General features: G+C 39.5%; 2 protein-coding genes across 3 annotated transcripts in view; one reads left to right on the top strand and one right to left on the bottom strand.

Moving 5' to 3' along the window:
- The window catches only part of LOC105221240 (zwei Ig domain protein zig-8), a 127,719-nt gene that overhangs the window by 70,091 nt on the left and 40,479 nt on the right, over nucleotides 1-17,149 (top strand). Inside the window, exon 2 of the mRNA XM_011198037.3 lies at nucleotides 1,387-1,544. Within this exon, the coding sequence (XP_011196339.1) occupies nucleotides 1,387-1,544 (158 nt within the window). The remainder of the gene's footprint in view (nucleotides 1-1,386; nucleotides 1,545-17,149) is intronic.
- Nucleotides 5,596-16,188, bottom strand: LOC105221239 (uncharacterized). 2 transcript variants are annotated; one of them, XM_011198036.3, is made up of 7 exons: nucleotides 15,928-16,188; nucleotides 14,941-15,577; nucleotides 14,017-14,151; nucleotides 8,517-8,580; nucleotides 8,084-8,239; nucleotides 7,955-8,016; nucleotides 5,596-6,242 (listed from the first exon to the last, which is right to left on the bottom strand). In XM_011198036.3, the coding sequence occupies exons 1-7, from the start codon at nucleotides 15,977-15,979 to the stop codon at nucleotides 5,717-5,719; spliced, it is 1,632 nt and encodes a 543-aa protein (XP_011196338.1). In that variant the 5' UTR covers nucleotides 15,980-16,188; the 3' UTR covers nucleotides 5,596-5,716. The 2 variants fall into 2 exon arrangements, with proteins under 2 accessions (XP_011196338.1, XP_054089702.1); XM_054233727.1 differs by lacking the exon at nucleotides 15,928-16,188 and adding an exon at nucleotides 15,756-15,903.

Genomic DNA, 17,149 nt, shown 5'->3' with positions numbered 1-17,149 from the left:
TTACAACTAAAGACATCTTTGCTGAAAGCGAAAAGAGTTTCCCAAATGAAGCTGTCAAGCAAAGTTTAGACATTTATAGGCTTACCCGCACTTTCTTTTTATTTTGTTCACTTGGAAGTTCTTCGATAAGAGTTCATCGAACTGGCGGCACACACACACACACCCACAGCACACATACGCTTGAGGCACAAGCGTTCCCCTTTACAGTAGTTGTTTTCAAAGAATACAAGATTTCGTTTAGTAAATTCATCACTCATGCTGATTGCCACTAGAAAATCCTTTTAGCAACACGTGCACATGGATAGACGTGGGGGTGCAGAGAATGCAAAAAGAAGGAAAAGTATTTGACGGGATTAAGTTGCACGAAACCGGCGGCTGCGCTAGAACAATGAGGAAACTTTCAGCACGCATACTTGGCGGCGCCTACAGCGTGCGCTCGACAAACGCACATACTTTTCGCGCTTCCACGGATATCCGTAAAAATTTACAAAAATCAAAACCTCAAAGCTCCTTTGGCTGTCTTCAATTTCAAGCGCCGCCAACTCGAGTAACAAACACTTGTACCTTTTACAGTTGAGGTTTTTGTTGCTTTTGTTGTTGCTTTATCTCATTGCCTTTATCTGCCGTCGTTCAATTGCGTATCCGCCTAAGTGACGATGAGTGTTTGTGCTTTTCGTCGACCTGCTGAAGAACTCACGTGGTGAGGGGAGCGCCGCGAGTGAGAGGGAAGTGCAGAAAGAAACACAAAAAGCCGCATGAAATTATAACAAGAAATCAAACAAAAGCAGAAAGAACTCTTCGGTGCTAAAAACATCCTTCCCGTCAACAAAGCAATTGAAAACACTCAAATTTTTTTGCGAATTGCACAAAGCATTCAAGCGCTTTGCTGTGGCATATACACGTATGTACATGTGTGGCATATGGCAAGTGGCAAGCCAGGGCTGGGCTGTTGTGTGCCACTTTGTGATGGCAGCAAAGCTGCCTTGTGGCGCAAAAAGGATTTTTCGTCAAGTCTTTATAATGATTTCCGTTATTTATTTTGGTGATTTGTCCGCTGCCGCTGACGACACGTTTGCGGCAAGGCGCTGGCTTAGCCGTTATCACGGCGCCAAATGAAAAGCAATAAAAAGAGAAAAAACGATAAAATTATAAATAACAATAAAAAGCACATAAAACTTAGCCGAAATAATGTTCGCAAATGGGCTCGAGCACAGTGAAATGAAATCGTGAAAAATACCGCAGTCTTCACCGAGTTTGGTCTCACTCTGGTGATTGTGGAAAGTTTGCCACAACGCTCGGTTGCTCATTTCTTGTTATTTAAGTTCACACATCGGTTCTTATTAAAGCACGCAGTAAAGGTTACAGCTTTTGTTTTTGTCTTTGCAGAATCGCTGAGCTCTTACTCGACTACAACATCGACGACGACGGTCTCGCCAGCGAACCTGCTGCCATATTTCGACTTCGATGTACCGCGCAACTTGACGGTGACGGTCGGCCAGACGGGCTTCCTGCATTGTCGCGTCGAGCGATTGGGCGATAAAGATGTAAGTAGACGTGAAACTAGATTATTTAAAGTTTATCACTTTGAAAGTGAAAGCTCTCGAAACTTTAGTTTTCGCCAAAATATCTTTACTATTATTATTTCTGGTGTGAGCTTGTCAGTGGAAAGTTTGCAAAGTTAAACAAACCTAAGCCTACTTAAAGCTTGATTGAGCTTTCGATGTAAAGATAAGCTTTCCCAGACGTTAAAAGTTAAATTCTGCTCTTTAAATATTATTTAAATCCGCATAGTATAAACTATCCATTCACACCACTCAGCCTCACTTAGCGTCTTAAATCATACACCCACGGCAGCTGTCTTGCTCTTCAACGACTTCGTGGAAACCATAAAAAATCACTTTGACAAAGTAAAATCGCTAAATCCATGGCTAACGATAAATCAGTCCCACTTTACACTCGTTCGATAGCGAAGTCTGCATTATTAATTTTCCAAGATAAAAAAGAACAGGGCTTTTAAACATCTTAAGCTCACGCCGTTGCCCCTGCAGCGCTGTAAATCACATTCCAGTTGCTGGTACACTTGTACTTACACAAAAAACGCCCTGCTACAACAACAACAATGATGAAATGGTTAATTTGTTCATGTTGCTCAAAACAAAATGCGTATATAAATATACAGTCACACATCCATATACATATTCATACATATGTATAGGTCTACTTGAAGGCATAGATTTCACCCAGTGAAGCTCGCGGATGTCGGGGTACAAGTAGTACTATTCTGTGGAGTTGTTTTGTGGTTTTGAGGATCTGAATCAAGGATCCATCTTTCCAGATCCATCTGTCCAGTCCTCTTAATAATTAGCTGAGGCGTCTGACTGAGCCTACCTATGTAAATTTGAGAGAAACCTACTCTCCCAAAATACTTCGTAAAATCAGCTGTTGGGCTAAGTTTGCAACCAGCACTAGTTTCGGAGTAGTCTGAAAGCGGTTCATTGACTGCAAGGATATAACTGCCGCCAACAACAAATGAAGAATACATAGGCAAATGAGTTTGTATGTGAGTATATGTGGATCTGTCAGTGCGTGCGTGCGAGCGTCTGCTGCATAGCAAATGACATGCAACGTGATTGATGGTTCATAAATTAGTCATTTTGGGCGGTTGTTGTCGATCCTGTCGTTATTTCGAAAAACGCTCTCGGCCATGGCGAACACAAAATAAATCGTAAAATAGCGAAAAAACTCAAAGAGTGAGTATGAGAGAGTTCAGGAGAGCGGAGTGAGCAGCAAGTTAAGCAGCAACGAGTAGCATGTTGCCTCCGGCTGCTTTACCATTATCCACACACAAGAAATGAACCAACAACCAGTTTCTATGCACTTTTTTTGTTGCTGTTTTATCTTCCTGTTGACAATTTGTCGTGCGCTGCCTGAAGCGATTTCACTTTGGACGTACGTACAGGCAGGCATAGAAGATTGAGCAGCCTTCATGTTGTTGTCGTTCGATTTCGGGGCGGCATAATGTACTTGTGATGTTGACATATTAGCGTGGCCATAAAGCCCGACATGAGGCATATGCTCGGCTCGGTGGAGGAGAGAGAATGATTACCGTTACGAGAAGCAACAGCAGCATCCGAAGACTTCACCAGCAGACTACTGAAGGTGTAAGCGTTATTCAAATTGACATACACACACACACACATACACCCTCAGGCAGCTTACGAGGCACTTTGAGTGGACGATGGCGCTCACATGCGTGACCAGCTAAGATAAAGTGTAATGATGTCGAACAGCCATTGCGTTGCCAAGTGAGCGCGGCCGGCTAAAGTATAAATAAGAAATATATTCGAATGTGTGCGAATACAATGTAAGGGAGAATGAAAAAAAAGTATGTAAACAGAAACCAGGCAAAATGGATAAGCCGAACGCAAAAGCGATAAGCACTCAGGACATTGATTGAAGTGCCATTGAAAGCGATGGCGAGGGCGACAGCGATGCTGGCGATAAGCATTTCGTTGATTTAAGCTGAGAAATTAAGACAGGGCCGTAATCAAATGTGATGCATGAGCGATGCTTAACGTGCACCCTTTCAACACCAACACACCGCCGAGTGTCAGCGAAGTCAAGGACACGAAAGTCCTTCAGAATAAATGGAAAATGTATTTTATATATGAGCGCTCACACTTACACAAGTTCGATGGGTTGGTGTAATGGTGGCTTGAATTTAAGTAGAAAAACGGCTTAAAGTTACCGAACGCGCGCTCTCATTCTCCCGCTTTTATATTTACTCAATTTAATATATAAATTAAAAATTTCAAATTGATGAATTGGCAGTTATTGTGACTGCTCGGAATTGATGATTATCGATGGCGCTCACCAACTAAGTAATGCTGGCAGGATTCAGTTTAATGGATTGCTGATGATTTTTGGATTGACATTGACTATTTTTAGCTTACATCAAACTGGTGTGGATTTTTTTGTGATTTGAGTTGATTCCATTTTCTATATTATAGACGATGATACTTACTAAGGGCTTTTGTGCAGCGCAGAAATTCGAAGCTGATCAATTTTCGAAGCTCTTTAGAGAACTTGTTGCGAATACTCCACTTTAAGAAATACTTTATTCACCTCCCTTTGATTCCCGTTCCCCTCTTTTCTACAGCGAACAAGTGGTAAATTGAAAACCGCTAACTTAATAATACCTTATTTAATTTTCCGCCATTTTTCTAATATTTTTTGATTTTTGCTGTCTCAAGTTCTGAAACTCTCCCGATCGAGTGCCGTTTGCCGCCCACTCAATATTCAGATTATGTACCATTCAATTGTTTTGATTTGATATTTTTTATTATTTTAAAATTGTTTTTGTTGTTCAACGCTTCAGTGGTCAACTCCCACGCCAGCAATTTGATACATTTTTTTCGGTGCCACAAACGTTCGGCAATAAATTAAGTTTTCGCTCACAAAATTTATTATCCAAACAGCAAAGGAAATAAATAAAGAAGAATTGCCGTTACGTTGGCGAGTTGTCAGCGGCGTGTCATGTCTCACTTGCACGCTGCGGGGGCGCTTGTCTCCCAAGGGAAAATGTTTATAGCCATAATGGACAATCGCTTTGTTTAATTTACATTGGAGTGTTCTTAAAAAATGTCAAATTTGTAAAGAATTCCGCACTTGGGAAGAGTTACTCAGTTACTGAAGATGTCATAAAAAGAAAAAGAGGAGAATATTTCTGTGTGGGAAGTGATGTTCTAATGTAAGTTTCAAATAGATTTGTATTTTGTATATTATATATATTTAATATTATATTTGCCCGATTATCTTCACTATGAAGAAACTCCGTAAAATACATAATCATAAAATGTATGTATCAATCTCTCTCTAATGCATGAATTTATATTCCTAAAACCTTGAGAGACGTCTTATATTGGAAGGAAGAACTTTACTCTTTTACTCGTTCAAAGTCAAGTTGTAAGTGAACTCTTCCTGGGATACTTTGTAGATATGTACGACAGCTCAGTTAAGGGTTGTTTTCATGACTAAAGACTGATTTTTAGTATTATATATACAAGCCGTGGTTTATGTTATACGTCTAAATTCAGCTAAATTTAGTTGACGTGACCCAAGCAGCCATCTCAATGTCCTAAGCTTCAAAATAAGTCATTCTTAGCCCATTTTTGCTGAGGAGGGTTATGGAGATCTCATATGTAGTTCTTAGATAATTTTGAGAAAATTGAAATCTAAACACATTTTTTTAAGAATTTAGGTTAATAACTTCAGTTTAATCTTTTAAAACATTACTTGAACTACATAATTTTAATAGATAGACAAACACAAGCACCAAACATGCATGATACAATTAACGAAGATTATAATGTGAGAGTAAAAACTGCACACAAGACGACAGTTTTCAATTTATCAGCAAGCTATGGTGTAGACGTGGGTTGCTGATTTTCAAGTTTTGAATTTTGAAACTATCCATATTCACCGAACTAATTTTCCATACTCCCAGTCATCGTATCCTGACCTTTGTGTTGGGAAATCCATCCATAGCAGCGAAACAGCGTCGATTTAGAACAACATTAATGAACATTATGAGAGCAACAGCCCAAGCGCAACTTCGCCTCGATTCACCACGACCTTTCACACCACACGACACGTGACGCATGATCTCCGATATTAACCAACTGTCAATTATGCGCCTTCCTGCGCCAACTCACACCTAAAGCGCCGTTTCAAATTCGTAAAGGCAACCCTCGAGCGGGATCTCAATTGTGGCAGACGTTGTCAGTTTATTGCAGTGAAACGCCACAGATGCAGCCACGGCCGCCCCCTTATAGGTGGCCACTGCCCGCGGCCCTTTGTCGCAACAACCCAATGTGTCAATGTCGTCGTCGGCACCGAAGCTGCCATTGTCGCCGTTGCGTTGCAACTCAATGCCATGCAGCGATACGGGCGGCTGACTGCTCTCCTGTGTATAGCCGCTGTGCACCGGTATGCTGATGGCGGCAAAGGTCGGCGGTATGGGCGAGCTCGGTTGGTAGGGTTGCTGCTGCGGTGCGTAAGTTTGTGAGTCTTGCGGTGCAATGGCTGTTGTGGATGCATGTTGTTGTTGTTGCTGTGCCATGTCAGCCATATCGGAGAGCTCCTGTGCGAGCTGTTGGTTCTGCAGCCGTCGATTCGGGCGAAATTGGAAGGGTTTGCGGTTTTCCAATATTAGTTTGATGTCACGGGCCGATTGCCACCACCTGCCGCGGGCGGGGGGAGAGAACGAGAGAGATACATGAGTGTAGCGTGAAGGAAATGAGCAAAATGTGCATTAACGGTTTGACAAGTGTGGGATTCCATGTGACATATGCCTAATTTCCGCTACGATAATTAGAAGAGCATGTTCTCGCCCAAAGCCTAAGCAAGCGGAGCATGGTAAATGAGTACCGTAAGGTACAAACGACTAAATGTGGAAGATGTGTACTGCCGTAAGTGTCAAGTGTTGAACTCAATAAATTTGTTTCATTTTAATTAGTTGGCTGAGGAAATGGGTTACAAGTGAAGAAGAGAAAGTGTTCATTTGTAGAAGGTGGTTTTGAATTTGCAAGAATTGAGAGTGGACTCAATTTCTCGGTATATTAGAGAAGCGATCGTTATTATAGATAACTTTAAAAATACCCAGTTTGGGTTCTTCAACGGCGCATTAACCACTAGCAGAATAATTGTCAGACAGACAGAAATCGCTAACGAACTGAAACTCAGCATTCACGATGGCTCCCGCTGTGCAATTCAAAACCAAAACAGCTTTCTTCTGTGTACTAGAAACAGTTGGAAGCATATGAGTTTTCAATTTCAGCCTTTACCAGGAAAAACTCACACTGCATGAAGGTGAAGCATTGGGAAATATGTGTCCAAAGTACGACGTTTATTTCCTTAAATTAAGTTCGCAAAGTCACAGCAAAAATTCATAAGACTAATAAAGACTTCTACTGAGATGATTACCACGCCGCCAGCCGCTGGAAGAGTAATAAAATTTTCACACACACATAAAAACAAAACATAAGAGTAAATATGTAGTTTTTATGGTCTCGAGAGGGATGAAGGAAATGATTTCGCAGCTTGCAACTAATTGAGTTTGCATACAAATTATAACGGTATGCTGCAAATGGAAAATGAATATGTAGAAACGAGCGCATGGAACAACATTGTATATATAACAACAGAGTTAACGGCGACAACAGTATTATTACTCTGGCTTGTTGTCTCCACTTTTGACGATACAATTTGAAACTCACAGCAACAAAAATACTCACACACTAACATACTCATGCCCACACACACGTATGTATGTGTATTTATTTGGGAAACTTTTTAGTGAAATTTACTTGCCACCAAAGCAGCACATAACTGTCGTCAGATGGAATGCATACCCCTTCATACAAATACTGGAGCACACAGCACCCTGCTGTATGCACCAACAACCAACAGAAACAAAACCAATTGGTATAGTTCAAGCGGCGAACAACAAAAATGTTTGCAAAAATCAGTTAACGGTAGTTGCCGTTCTTTACTGTTAATCCCGTTTATTCGGTCAGTTTGACTATTTGACTCTTTGATTCGCTTTGCTTATCTGTGCGATGTCGCTATATAGCGTATGTTTTGTTGTTGTTTGCATGCGCACCACTGTCATTCGCCGACTGCAGCTTGTAATCTGTGCTAGTATCGCATTGCGAAGCGCTCAAAACAAATAAATTCATGAAAATGTCGACTGAGAGTGTTTTGGCTAGAGTACTGATAGGGAAATCGATGCTATGCCAACACAGAGAGGGAAATTTAAATTTGAAGAAGATATATTCGTCTCTCGGAGCGCTCAAAAAATATATAAATACTTACTCTAATTAATATTTATATGTGCAATTTGTATAATACGCGTAGGGCAGCGTGCCTAGTGCTTTTTACTTCCCACACTTACCTATACCAGGGGCTCAACTGCGATTTGAGTATCATATAAATGTTTATGAAATAAATAGTCAGCTGTAAGAATGCCAGATTTTTAGTTGATCCATTTTAATTTTTAATGATTAAAAATAGTGCAACCCACCGTGGTGAATAGAAAGAATATAAGCCATCCTTTGGTCCACATACGACTCAGTAGCCACGATTGCCCTTGCAAGAAATAGTACTGTATACCGACGAGTAGAGTACCGATGATGCCGAAGGCGACCAGTGTGAGCAACGAAAACATTTGACAATCTTCCTATAATCGGATGATAATCAATAATATTGAAAGAAAAAAATAAATTGTGCAATAAAATATAAAAATATAAAATAAAAAAAAATAAATATTAAGTTAAAACCTTAACAATCAATAATTCTGCTGAAGTCTCTTTATATGAACAATGCAAATAACATATATTATATATCATTAATATGAGCGTAAAAATAATTGACATTCTCGCCACCCTGGCATTTCGTCGGATGTGAAAGAAAATCTATGAAAGTTGATCTATTTAATCCAGCCGGTTCACACTCACCTGCAATGCGCGTCGGCTCATCGAGCGGGAATACCACATACGCAGCGATTGAAAGCACGTGTATCTGTAATAAAAATTTTAATGGAATTATGTTGCCACTATAATGCAGTGTCCTGAGAACTATGAAGAATTTTAATTGACAACAATGGCGGGATTCAACGCATTTACAACAAAAATACTAGTGATTGAACAGTTGGTCAACTTACCTATCGTATATGATATGTGTACATACATATATGTATGGTATTAAATCTATACTAATATTATAAAGCTGAAGAGTTTGTTTGTTTGTTTGTTTGAACGCGCTAATCTCCGAAACTACTGGTTCGAAATGAATAATTCTTTTTGTGTTGGATAGTCCATTTATCGAGGAAGGCTATAGGCTATATAGCATCACGCTGCAATAGGAGCGAAGAAACAGTGGTAAATGTGTAAAAAACGGGGAAAATTATTTATCTTTGAGGGCTTCCGTTACTTGGGCAGCGAAAGCGGTTCAAGATACACAAAAGTTATGTATGAAAGAATTATTTCTCCTTTAATGATCTAAAAAAAAAGTCCGTGAGTACCGTTTTTGTGATAACTAATAATTTCTAAAATTTCAATAAAATTTTTTTTAAATTTATTTTTCTAATCTATCTATCCAAAAAAATTGGAAAACTCGGGAAAGTGGTAACAGAGAATTCAGAATTGCAAATGGAACATCTACAATGAAACATTGGTGTGATTGAAGATTTGTGTTTGCTTATGAGTGGCAAACTTTTAACTGAATTTCATATGCCAGCGTCAAATCGTCAAATCAGTAATGTACTGAATCGGACATTGGAATGTGAGCGTGCATACGACAGAATAACTTTGGAACAACAACTTCAAGAAAAGTTCCATTATTGAATGAGCAGCAAAAAAGTGCCTATGATGAATTGATGAAGACTGGCAACCGGCAATACGACCTCAAAATGGAATTGTGTTGGCTCTCATATCTACTGGAATTGCTGTAATGCTACTAGAAGTTGGAAAAAAGGCACACTCGGTACTGAAGCTTCCGTCAAACATGCAAATCAATGAAAAACCTGTTTGTCATTTCGAAGCGATCAGTTATGAAAGATCTGTGGAGTAATAACTGTCGCTTTGGTGGCGTAGTGCTCCTGTTATCAGGCGAATTTTGACAAATACTTCCTGTCATTTCGAAATCAATAGTGGCGGACGAATTGAACGCATCTCTCAAGTTATCGTATTTGTGGCGACTCGTGAAAACCATACGATTGACCATGAATATGCGAGTGTTCCTGCAATAAGATAGCACCGCAGAAGATATTCAAGGAAAAGTGGAATTTCTAAATTCTCTGAATTTGCCTGACAAGTCACCGCATCGTTTGCGTCTCAAAGTTGGATTTGTCATTGTAATGCGCCGAAACCGTGTAATTGAATCCGACTGATTGTGACGCAGCTATCGAATAATGTAATAGTTGCAAGAATTTTGAAAGGGACAGAATGTTTGATTCCACGAATTCCTTTGAATTCCAACGATTTGCCATTTCAGTTCAAACATATTCAGTTTCCAGTGAGACTTGCATTTGCGATGACAATCAACTGGTAACAAAGACAGTCGCTGGAAGTGTGTGGTATAAATCTGGAAATGTAATGTTTTGCACATGGCCTGCTATACGTGGAGTGTTCACGAGTTGGAAAATCATTTCACATTTACGCACCGGTAGAAAAAAAAAACAAAAAGTTGTTTATCAAGATGCGTTGAATAAATGAAAAAATCTACATTGAAAAAATGTAGAAAAATCGCAAACAATACAATATCAATTCAACTTAATATTCTTTTAAAAACAAATAATTTCTCGCAGGGCAACGACTGCGGGATCAGCTAGTATAAAATAATCTTTTATAAAAAGCAAGAAAAAAAGAAGCTAATGTACCCTTAACAGGTGCATTTCTTTTAGTAACTATGTGTTTAAGCAAATCTAAAGACGTAAGAAAAAGTAAGTAAAAAAAAAATTAAACATTTGACTAATTATTTTTAGTCGCGTTGTTTGCTAGAAACATTAAGGTTATAAAGTGAACCGATCTGAATAATTTCTTCGGAGATTATATTATTACCTTAAGCAGTAATACCTGTCAAATTTCGTGAAGATACCACGTCAAATGCGAAAATTTTCCATACAAGCCATTGATTCCGATCGTTCGGTTTGTATGGCAGCTTTATGCTATAGTGAACCGATCTGAACAATTTTTTCGGAGATTAAATTATTTCTATGAACAATAACTCACATCAAATTTCGTGAAGATATGTAGTAAAATGCGGAAGTTTTCCATACAAGCCCTTGATACCGATCGTTCAGTTTGTATGGCAGCTATATGATATAGTGGTCCGATATCGGCAATTCCGACAAATGAGCAGCTTCTTGAAGAGAAAATAATATCTGCAAAATTTCAAAACGATATCTTAAAAACTGAAGGTCTAGTTCGTATATATACAGACAGACGGACATGGCTAAATCGACTCAGTTCAACATACTTATCATTTATATATACTTTATAGGGCTTCCGACGCTTCCTTCTGGGTGTTATAAACTTCGTGACAAACTTAATATACCCTGTTCAGGGTATAATAAACCGGTTCTTCTCGATAAAAATATGCACAGCCGTCGTAGAAGTGGTGCAAAGTGGTGGAGGGTCTCTTGATAAACCTTAAATTATAGAACCTATTAACATTCAGCAGTGTTTTCAACTCATAATATTGAAAGAGATTGAAAAAGACCTACAACTTGATAGATTCTGTGTAAGTGTGTAGCGACTTCTATTGTTGTGATTCTAGGCTAGTTTTTGGATAGCCCAATCTGTTTGGGACTACTTGTACAAAAAGATGTTGCACTGTAGGAAATTCTGTGCACGGCTTAAATAAAAGATTTGATCTTAAGTCGTCTAAAGTCGTCGATTCTATAATATTTTAGGAAAATAGCAGAAATTATGCTTAATGACGAAGTTATTTCAAAACGGACAACAGATTATTTGTAGAAAGCAAAACAGTGTATTTGTGGCAGTTTAGTTTTATGGTCCAAAACGGCGGAGGAAACAACAATTTCACGTTTTGTCTTCATTCAAATGTGAGAAATGGGCAGAGTTAAAACGAAAGAGCTGTATACTCAGAAGACTAATAATCAACAGCTATATAAGCGTACAATGTACATGCTTAGAAGTGACTAAAATTATTATTGCGACGAAATATTTGTGCTTATATAACACGCAATGTACACATTTAAAATTTAGGGCGGTTCTTCAAAAATGATAATTTAGATTTTCTACCTTCAATTTCTCAAATGTCAATACATTTCCAACCCTTTCATAAACATGTAAAGTTAGTAGGAACTAAAGTCAAAGCCTATTTTCTCGTATTTAAGGACCACCCTATTATAAACTCAATATCACACGCTGCTTGAAATAGCTGCGCATTCGCTTGCGGTTAACTTGATAAGTTATGACTTTGCAAATCAAAGTGTTCACTGACAAGGCCCCGCCTCACCGAGCATTCGGTATTCCTAATGTGAACCGCAAATCGAGCATATAAAACAGCCAAATTCGCTTGTTCAACACACACACATATTCGGTGGATTGTGGATCATTTTGTATATGACTAAGCGGAGCAACAACGAATTTGGCTAACAATAAAAGCCAACATGTGCTACAATTTATTTGCACACACTCACACACGCACACATTAAAGCAGAGGCCCATATGTGGTTGCGGAATACAATTTTTCAGCTCATTTGACACCGTTACTTTCGCTGTATCCATTTTCAACAGCCACTCCTCCGGCTAAATGCTCCGCTGGGGCGATGCATAGAGGGAGGGTCGGGAGAGGGAGAGTGGCGGCGATTAGGCCATACAGCCAGAAGAGCTCCAACAACACACAACAAAAGTGCGGAAGCCCCGAACGTTCCGATAACAAAACTTCAATAGGGTTCAAAAGGCGCTGGCTGGCTGATTGTTTGTTGAGGCTGGCAACACCCACACTGCGTCCATACCGAATGCGTGTTAGACTCGTATGCGAGTGCGTGAAATAAAGCACACATTGTTGTTGTACGAGTATTTGAGATTTTTTTCGCTGCCTTTGCTGTTTGAAGCTGTGGCGCCACACGCGCACCATTTGCCACTTCGATGTTGGCAGCAAACACTCGCGTCCTAAATGCCATTTACGGGTTTAATTTAAGAGGGAGAAATGGCATTTCGCGCGCACTTTTAACATTATGGTTTTCGACCCGCACGCACATGCACACACTCTCTTACACTCAATGCCCACAATGAAAATGAAAATGGCGAAAAAAAGAAAAGAACAACAACAACAGCAGGCATTGCGTAGCATCATGCGTTGCTCTGAGCGGGTATTATTCACATGCAAAGCTTCGCAGGACAAGTGAAAGGACACACGCCTCTTCGCTGTGCGGTGTAATGTTGACCGAAAAATTGTTGCTGTTCTTGGCCCTGTTGTTGTTGTTGTGTTTAAGAGGATTTCTACCGAAATGAATTGCGCGTCAATGAATCGATACTTACTCCATGCGGTCTGGCGAGAACTGAAAGAGAATGTTTTCAATTTCACGGTATACAAAGCGAAACATCTGTGCAGTCGTACTTATAACGGTAGTTTATCCTGACCTTTCTTTTTCATTCACGTCGTTTGCGTTAACTCGTCGTTTATTCCCCTTATATACATATATCAACGGAATGAAAATCATATTAAAGTAAGGTCATGAAACGTTGGAAAAATCGTTTCTAATCAGATATAAGTAAAACATTAATGACAAAGCAGATCTAGTAATCAGGTTTTAAGGTTCAAGTGGTATCTCGCAATTGGTGGTTCATACAATTTCGCCGAGATATCTCTAAAACTGTAGACTTCAATTAAATAGACCAATATTTCGATAAAATCGGTCGAAAGACCTTAACTTGGTCAAAATATCAAATTAAATCCAGTCTGGTGAACTGAGACGTGTGTCAGTATTACTTACTGAAATTCTAACGATTTAATTTCTAAAGCAGTGAAATCATAACACCAAAGATATAATCTATATACGATTTTGATAATAATTCGACCCATCCATCGCCATCCAGGTTGATAGACATTTCGAATTTGAAATAAACCGACTATCAAAACCTTCTTTCATACAAATTTTACCTACCTCAGGTCCTGAGCGGTGGTGAGAGCTTCACCAACGAAATACCAACTTAAAAGCTCATATTTAGCTCGTGTATTTTTCTATTCCGCATTTGGCGAAACACAAACAGAATTATGCTTTCTAATTGCTTTACTTTCATTGTCAATATTTGCGTTTATGAGTGAATATAGCGGTTCTTTCTGTTTGCGTTGTCCCCAGTTGAAAGCGCTAAATTCACCAGCTGTTGTAATCGCAATTCATTAATTAGCGCAAATATTTTGCAATTTACCAAACTGATATGCATAGATAAACAACGAACCCCAATCCCCCGCGCCCGCACTCACCTCAGCGTCTGCTCGGTGTTGTACTGGAACTGGCAGAGCTCGCAAACGGTGCTCCTCGAGGTGCTGATCCAGCGCTCCAGGCAATGGATGTGCACATATGTTAGCGATCCCTTGCACAAACACGGCGAAACTAATCTGCACATAGAAATATAGAAATATTTCAAATTAAATTGCATTCGACATAAATTTATGCAATATATTTGCATGTGTGTGTGTGCGTGTGTGTGTTTGTTGTAAATATGCGTTAATGCTATTTGATTAAAAATTGCTGATAAACGCTCGCCAGCAAAAGATAACAGACCCCGCGGTTATGCTCTCTTGTGTGCCTTGTGCAAATTCAATTTTGCATAAATTTCTGAAAACAACAACAACAAGCGCGAGCACTCCGAGTTCATTGGCACAGAAATAATATTAACTAATTATTGGCACTTTTATGTAAATTTAATTAAATACCGAAAAATGGCAAGCAGTTCGAATAGCATTTCCCGTTACATTATTGGTTATTGATATTATTTAAATAAGGGATTATCGTTTCGTGAATTTTAAAATGCCTAAATATTGGTTTCCACGTATTTACTGTAAACATTTTAAACATACTGTAAGAGTATAATGATTTTTAGTATGTCTCGATTACATTAACTTTCTCGGACGATGTTTTTAAGCAAATAACAAACTAGAATCCATCGAAAGTGCTTATTTTGATGAATCCAATAAAAAACTAGAAACCTTGGAAAAAAAATTAGATGAATATGTGTCCATCCTTGAGAAAAAATGACTCTGATAACCTAAAAACTCGAACCGAATCAAAGAATATATAAAATATAGACATATGGACGCCAAAGTTGAGTACCGAGTATCTACCAGCGTCAATCAAAATAGCTAACATCGCTCTATACATATATCAATCCAAAATCAAACGCTCACCTCTCGGGATCTTCGGAATTGTGACAAATGCGACAGACTAGCGAGCCGATCGACCGTACGGAGCCGGTGGGTGTAGTCTGTGGCGCGCCCTCAACATTGCTGCCGTTCAGGCCGATGCCCGCTGACTCGCTGCCTTCCGCACCGGCCATATTGACAGCATCTCGCACCGTCGTTAAGCTCATCTGCTTGAGACAGTCGCTGTCGGCTTGCAGCACCAGCTCGTGGGCCGCACGTTGACTCGAATTGCAGTCGAGCTCAACATGCGCGGTCGTTATCGTTTGCTCCGAGTGCGCCAGCAGTATGCGGTCGAGCGTCTGATTGCCAGCGAATGTCTTGTCAACGGAGGCTTGCGTGGCGATCGCCTTCAGCGCATTGTTTTCTGATTGGTCGGACTGCAGTGTACAATCCGAGTCGTCGGACTTCTGACTAAGCGGTTTATCATTGTACTCGCGTCCCAGCAGATTTACGGCTGCCATATTGGCTACGACTTCTATTGGTGACATTGTTATTGTTGTTGTTGATAAGACAAGTTTGGTGTCCTTGCTGATGTCTGGCACTGTCTTAACTCTAGCAGCGGCTTCGGCCGCCAACACAGCGAGCGTTTGCAAGTGCAACTGCTGCTTGACATCCGGTTGTGCTGCGGGTAAGAAGGAGAGAAACGATGTGTGAGAGCCATCTAAAGGAATTTTATATTAAAAGCATTAAATATGAAAGTCTTGCTGTCCGTTTGTCCCACTCGTGAATCTTTTCTGTTGTTGTACAACATGTGCTGCAGCTAATTAAAGTAATTATAACTCATGCAACATGAGACCCACTCTGCCGCTTCGACGTGTGTCAACATCACGGCGCTTATTGACTTTTCCTTGAACCAGCTTAAAAGCAATCTTATAAGTGTGCACGGGGACGGGGATGTGAGTGTTGCACTAAGATCAAGCGTCAGTCGTCTTTATGAGTGTTGCTCTATCTTCCCTCTGCCTCTTAATGTACCATCGCTTGTGCTCCTGCTGTCGTTAATATCCTTAGTGTTCTCAGAATCCATTCTTTTCTACTCTTCTTGAATTGCTTTTGTTGGCAGCTTCCGTTTTGTTGCTCTCTGCAAATGGAACGCTTCCAGTTCGTATGCGATTTTTATATGATTTTCTTAGATAATTTACGAACAATTTTGCTTTAAATTTATTATTCCGTCACAATACTTTTTGTTTATGCTTTTTTCGTTCATTTTTTCGCTTCAATTTTTACTTAAATGGCAAAGGGCTTAGGTTTTTTGGATTAAAGAGTTCGCAAGTGTGTGTTGCCTAATCCTTAGTCCGTTTCTTATCAATGTTGCTTAGTTTAGGTGTTCTAATTTCCAGAACTCGTGAAAATTCTTTTTATTTGCTCTTTCGAAGTCTGTCCCAAGTATTCTAGGAGTTTTCAGAACCGAGTGACTTTTGTCAGCTGTGAAAAATTCAGCGAGACTGTGAGACCTATTATGAAGCAGTAGTTATAAAATCACTATAATCGGTTCATATGGTCTGGAGATAATAGTGTGTTAGATCATGTTCGACATCTCCAATTCTTACCATAATTTGTATTACTTTAGATGTGGAACAAAACATTTAAAAACTTTAATTTTTTGAAGTGATTGAAATTAAATCAAGTCTGTTATTTAATACAAAATCAGATCTTTCGGAATTGAGGCTATTTCCATTTAAATAAATCACGTAACGTCACCTAACAAACGAAATGAAGCAATTCTAATCCACAGTCCGAACATACAAAGAAAACAAGTATTTAAATACGAGTATAACGGCAAAAAACGAAATTTATGTACACAATTCACAATTTTCAGGCACACTTTGGCTCTGATTTAAGCAAACGAGCTTCTAATAAGTTTCCGGTCAGCGCGCCGCTGAACAACACCGACACACAGGCACAGGCATAGGCTCACACAGCACTCGGCCACGTGCGACCATTTACAAATTTGCAGGCTTTTCGTTTTTGAAGTGAAGTTTTTGTTGTTGAAAGTAAACTTCCGATCAACAAAATCCGTAGCGGATAACATGCATGTCTCTTTGTGTATGAGTACACGGAGAACAGCTTACTTTGTTCTGTTCTGTGTTGTTCTGTGTGTGTTTGTTTGTTTTATTTAGTGTATAAGCAAAACTTACCGAGCGATAAATCAAAGCCAACAGGAAGCCGAAGTTGTACCATTTCCGGCCACAAAAGT

The sequence above is a fragment of the Zeugodacus cucurbitae genome, chromosome 6 (genome assembly GCF_028554725.1).
Source record: "Zeugodacus cucurbitae isolate PBARC_wt_2022May chromosome 6, idZeuCucr1.2, whole genome shotgun sequence".
Classification (NCBI taxonomy): Eukaryota; Metazoa; Arthropoda; class Insecta; order Diptera; family Tephritidae; genus Zeugodacus; species Zeugodacus cucurbitae.
Note: the sequence above shows the minus strand (reverse complement) of the source record. Positions and strands in the feature narration are given on the sequence as shown.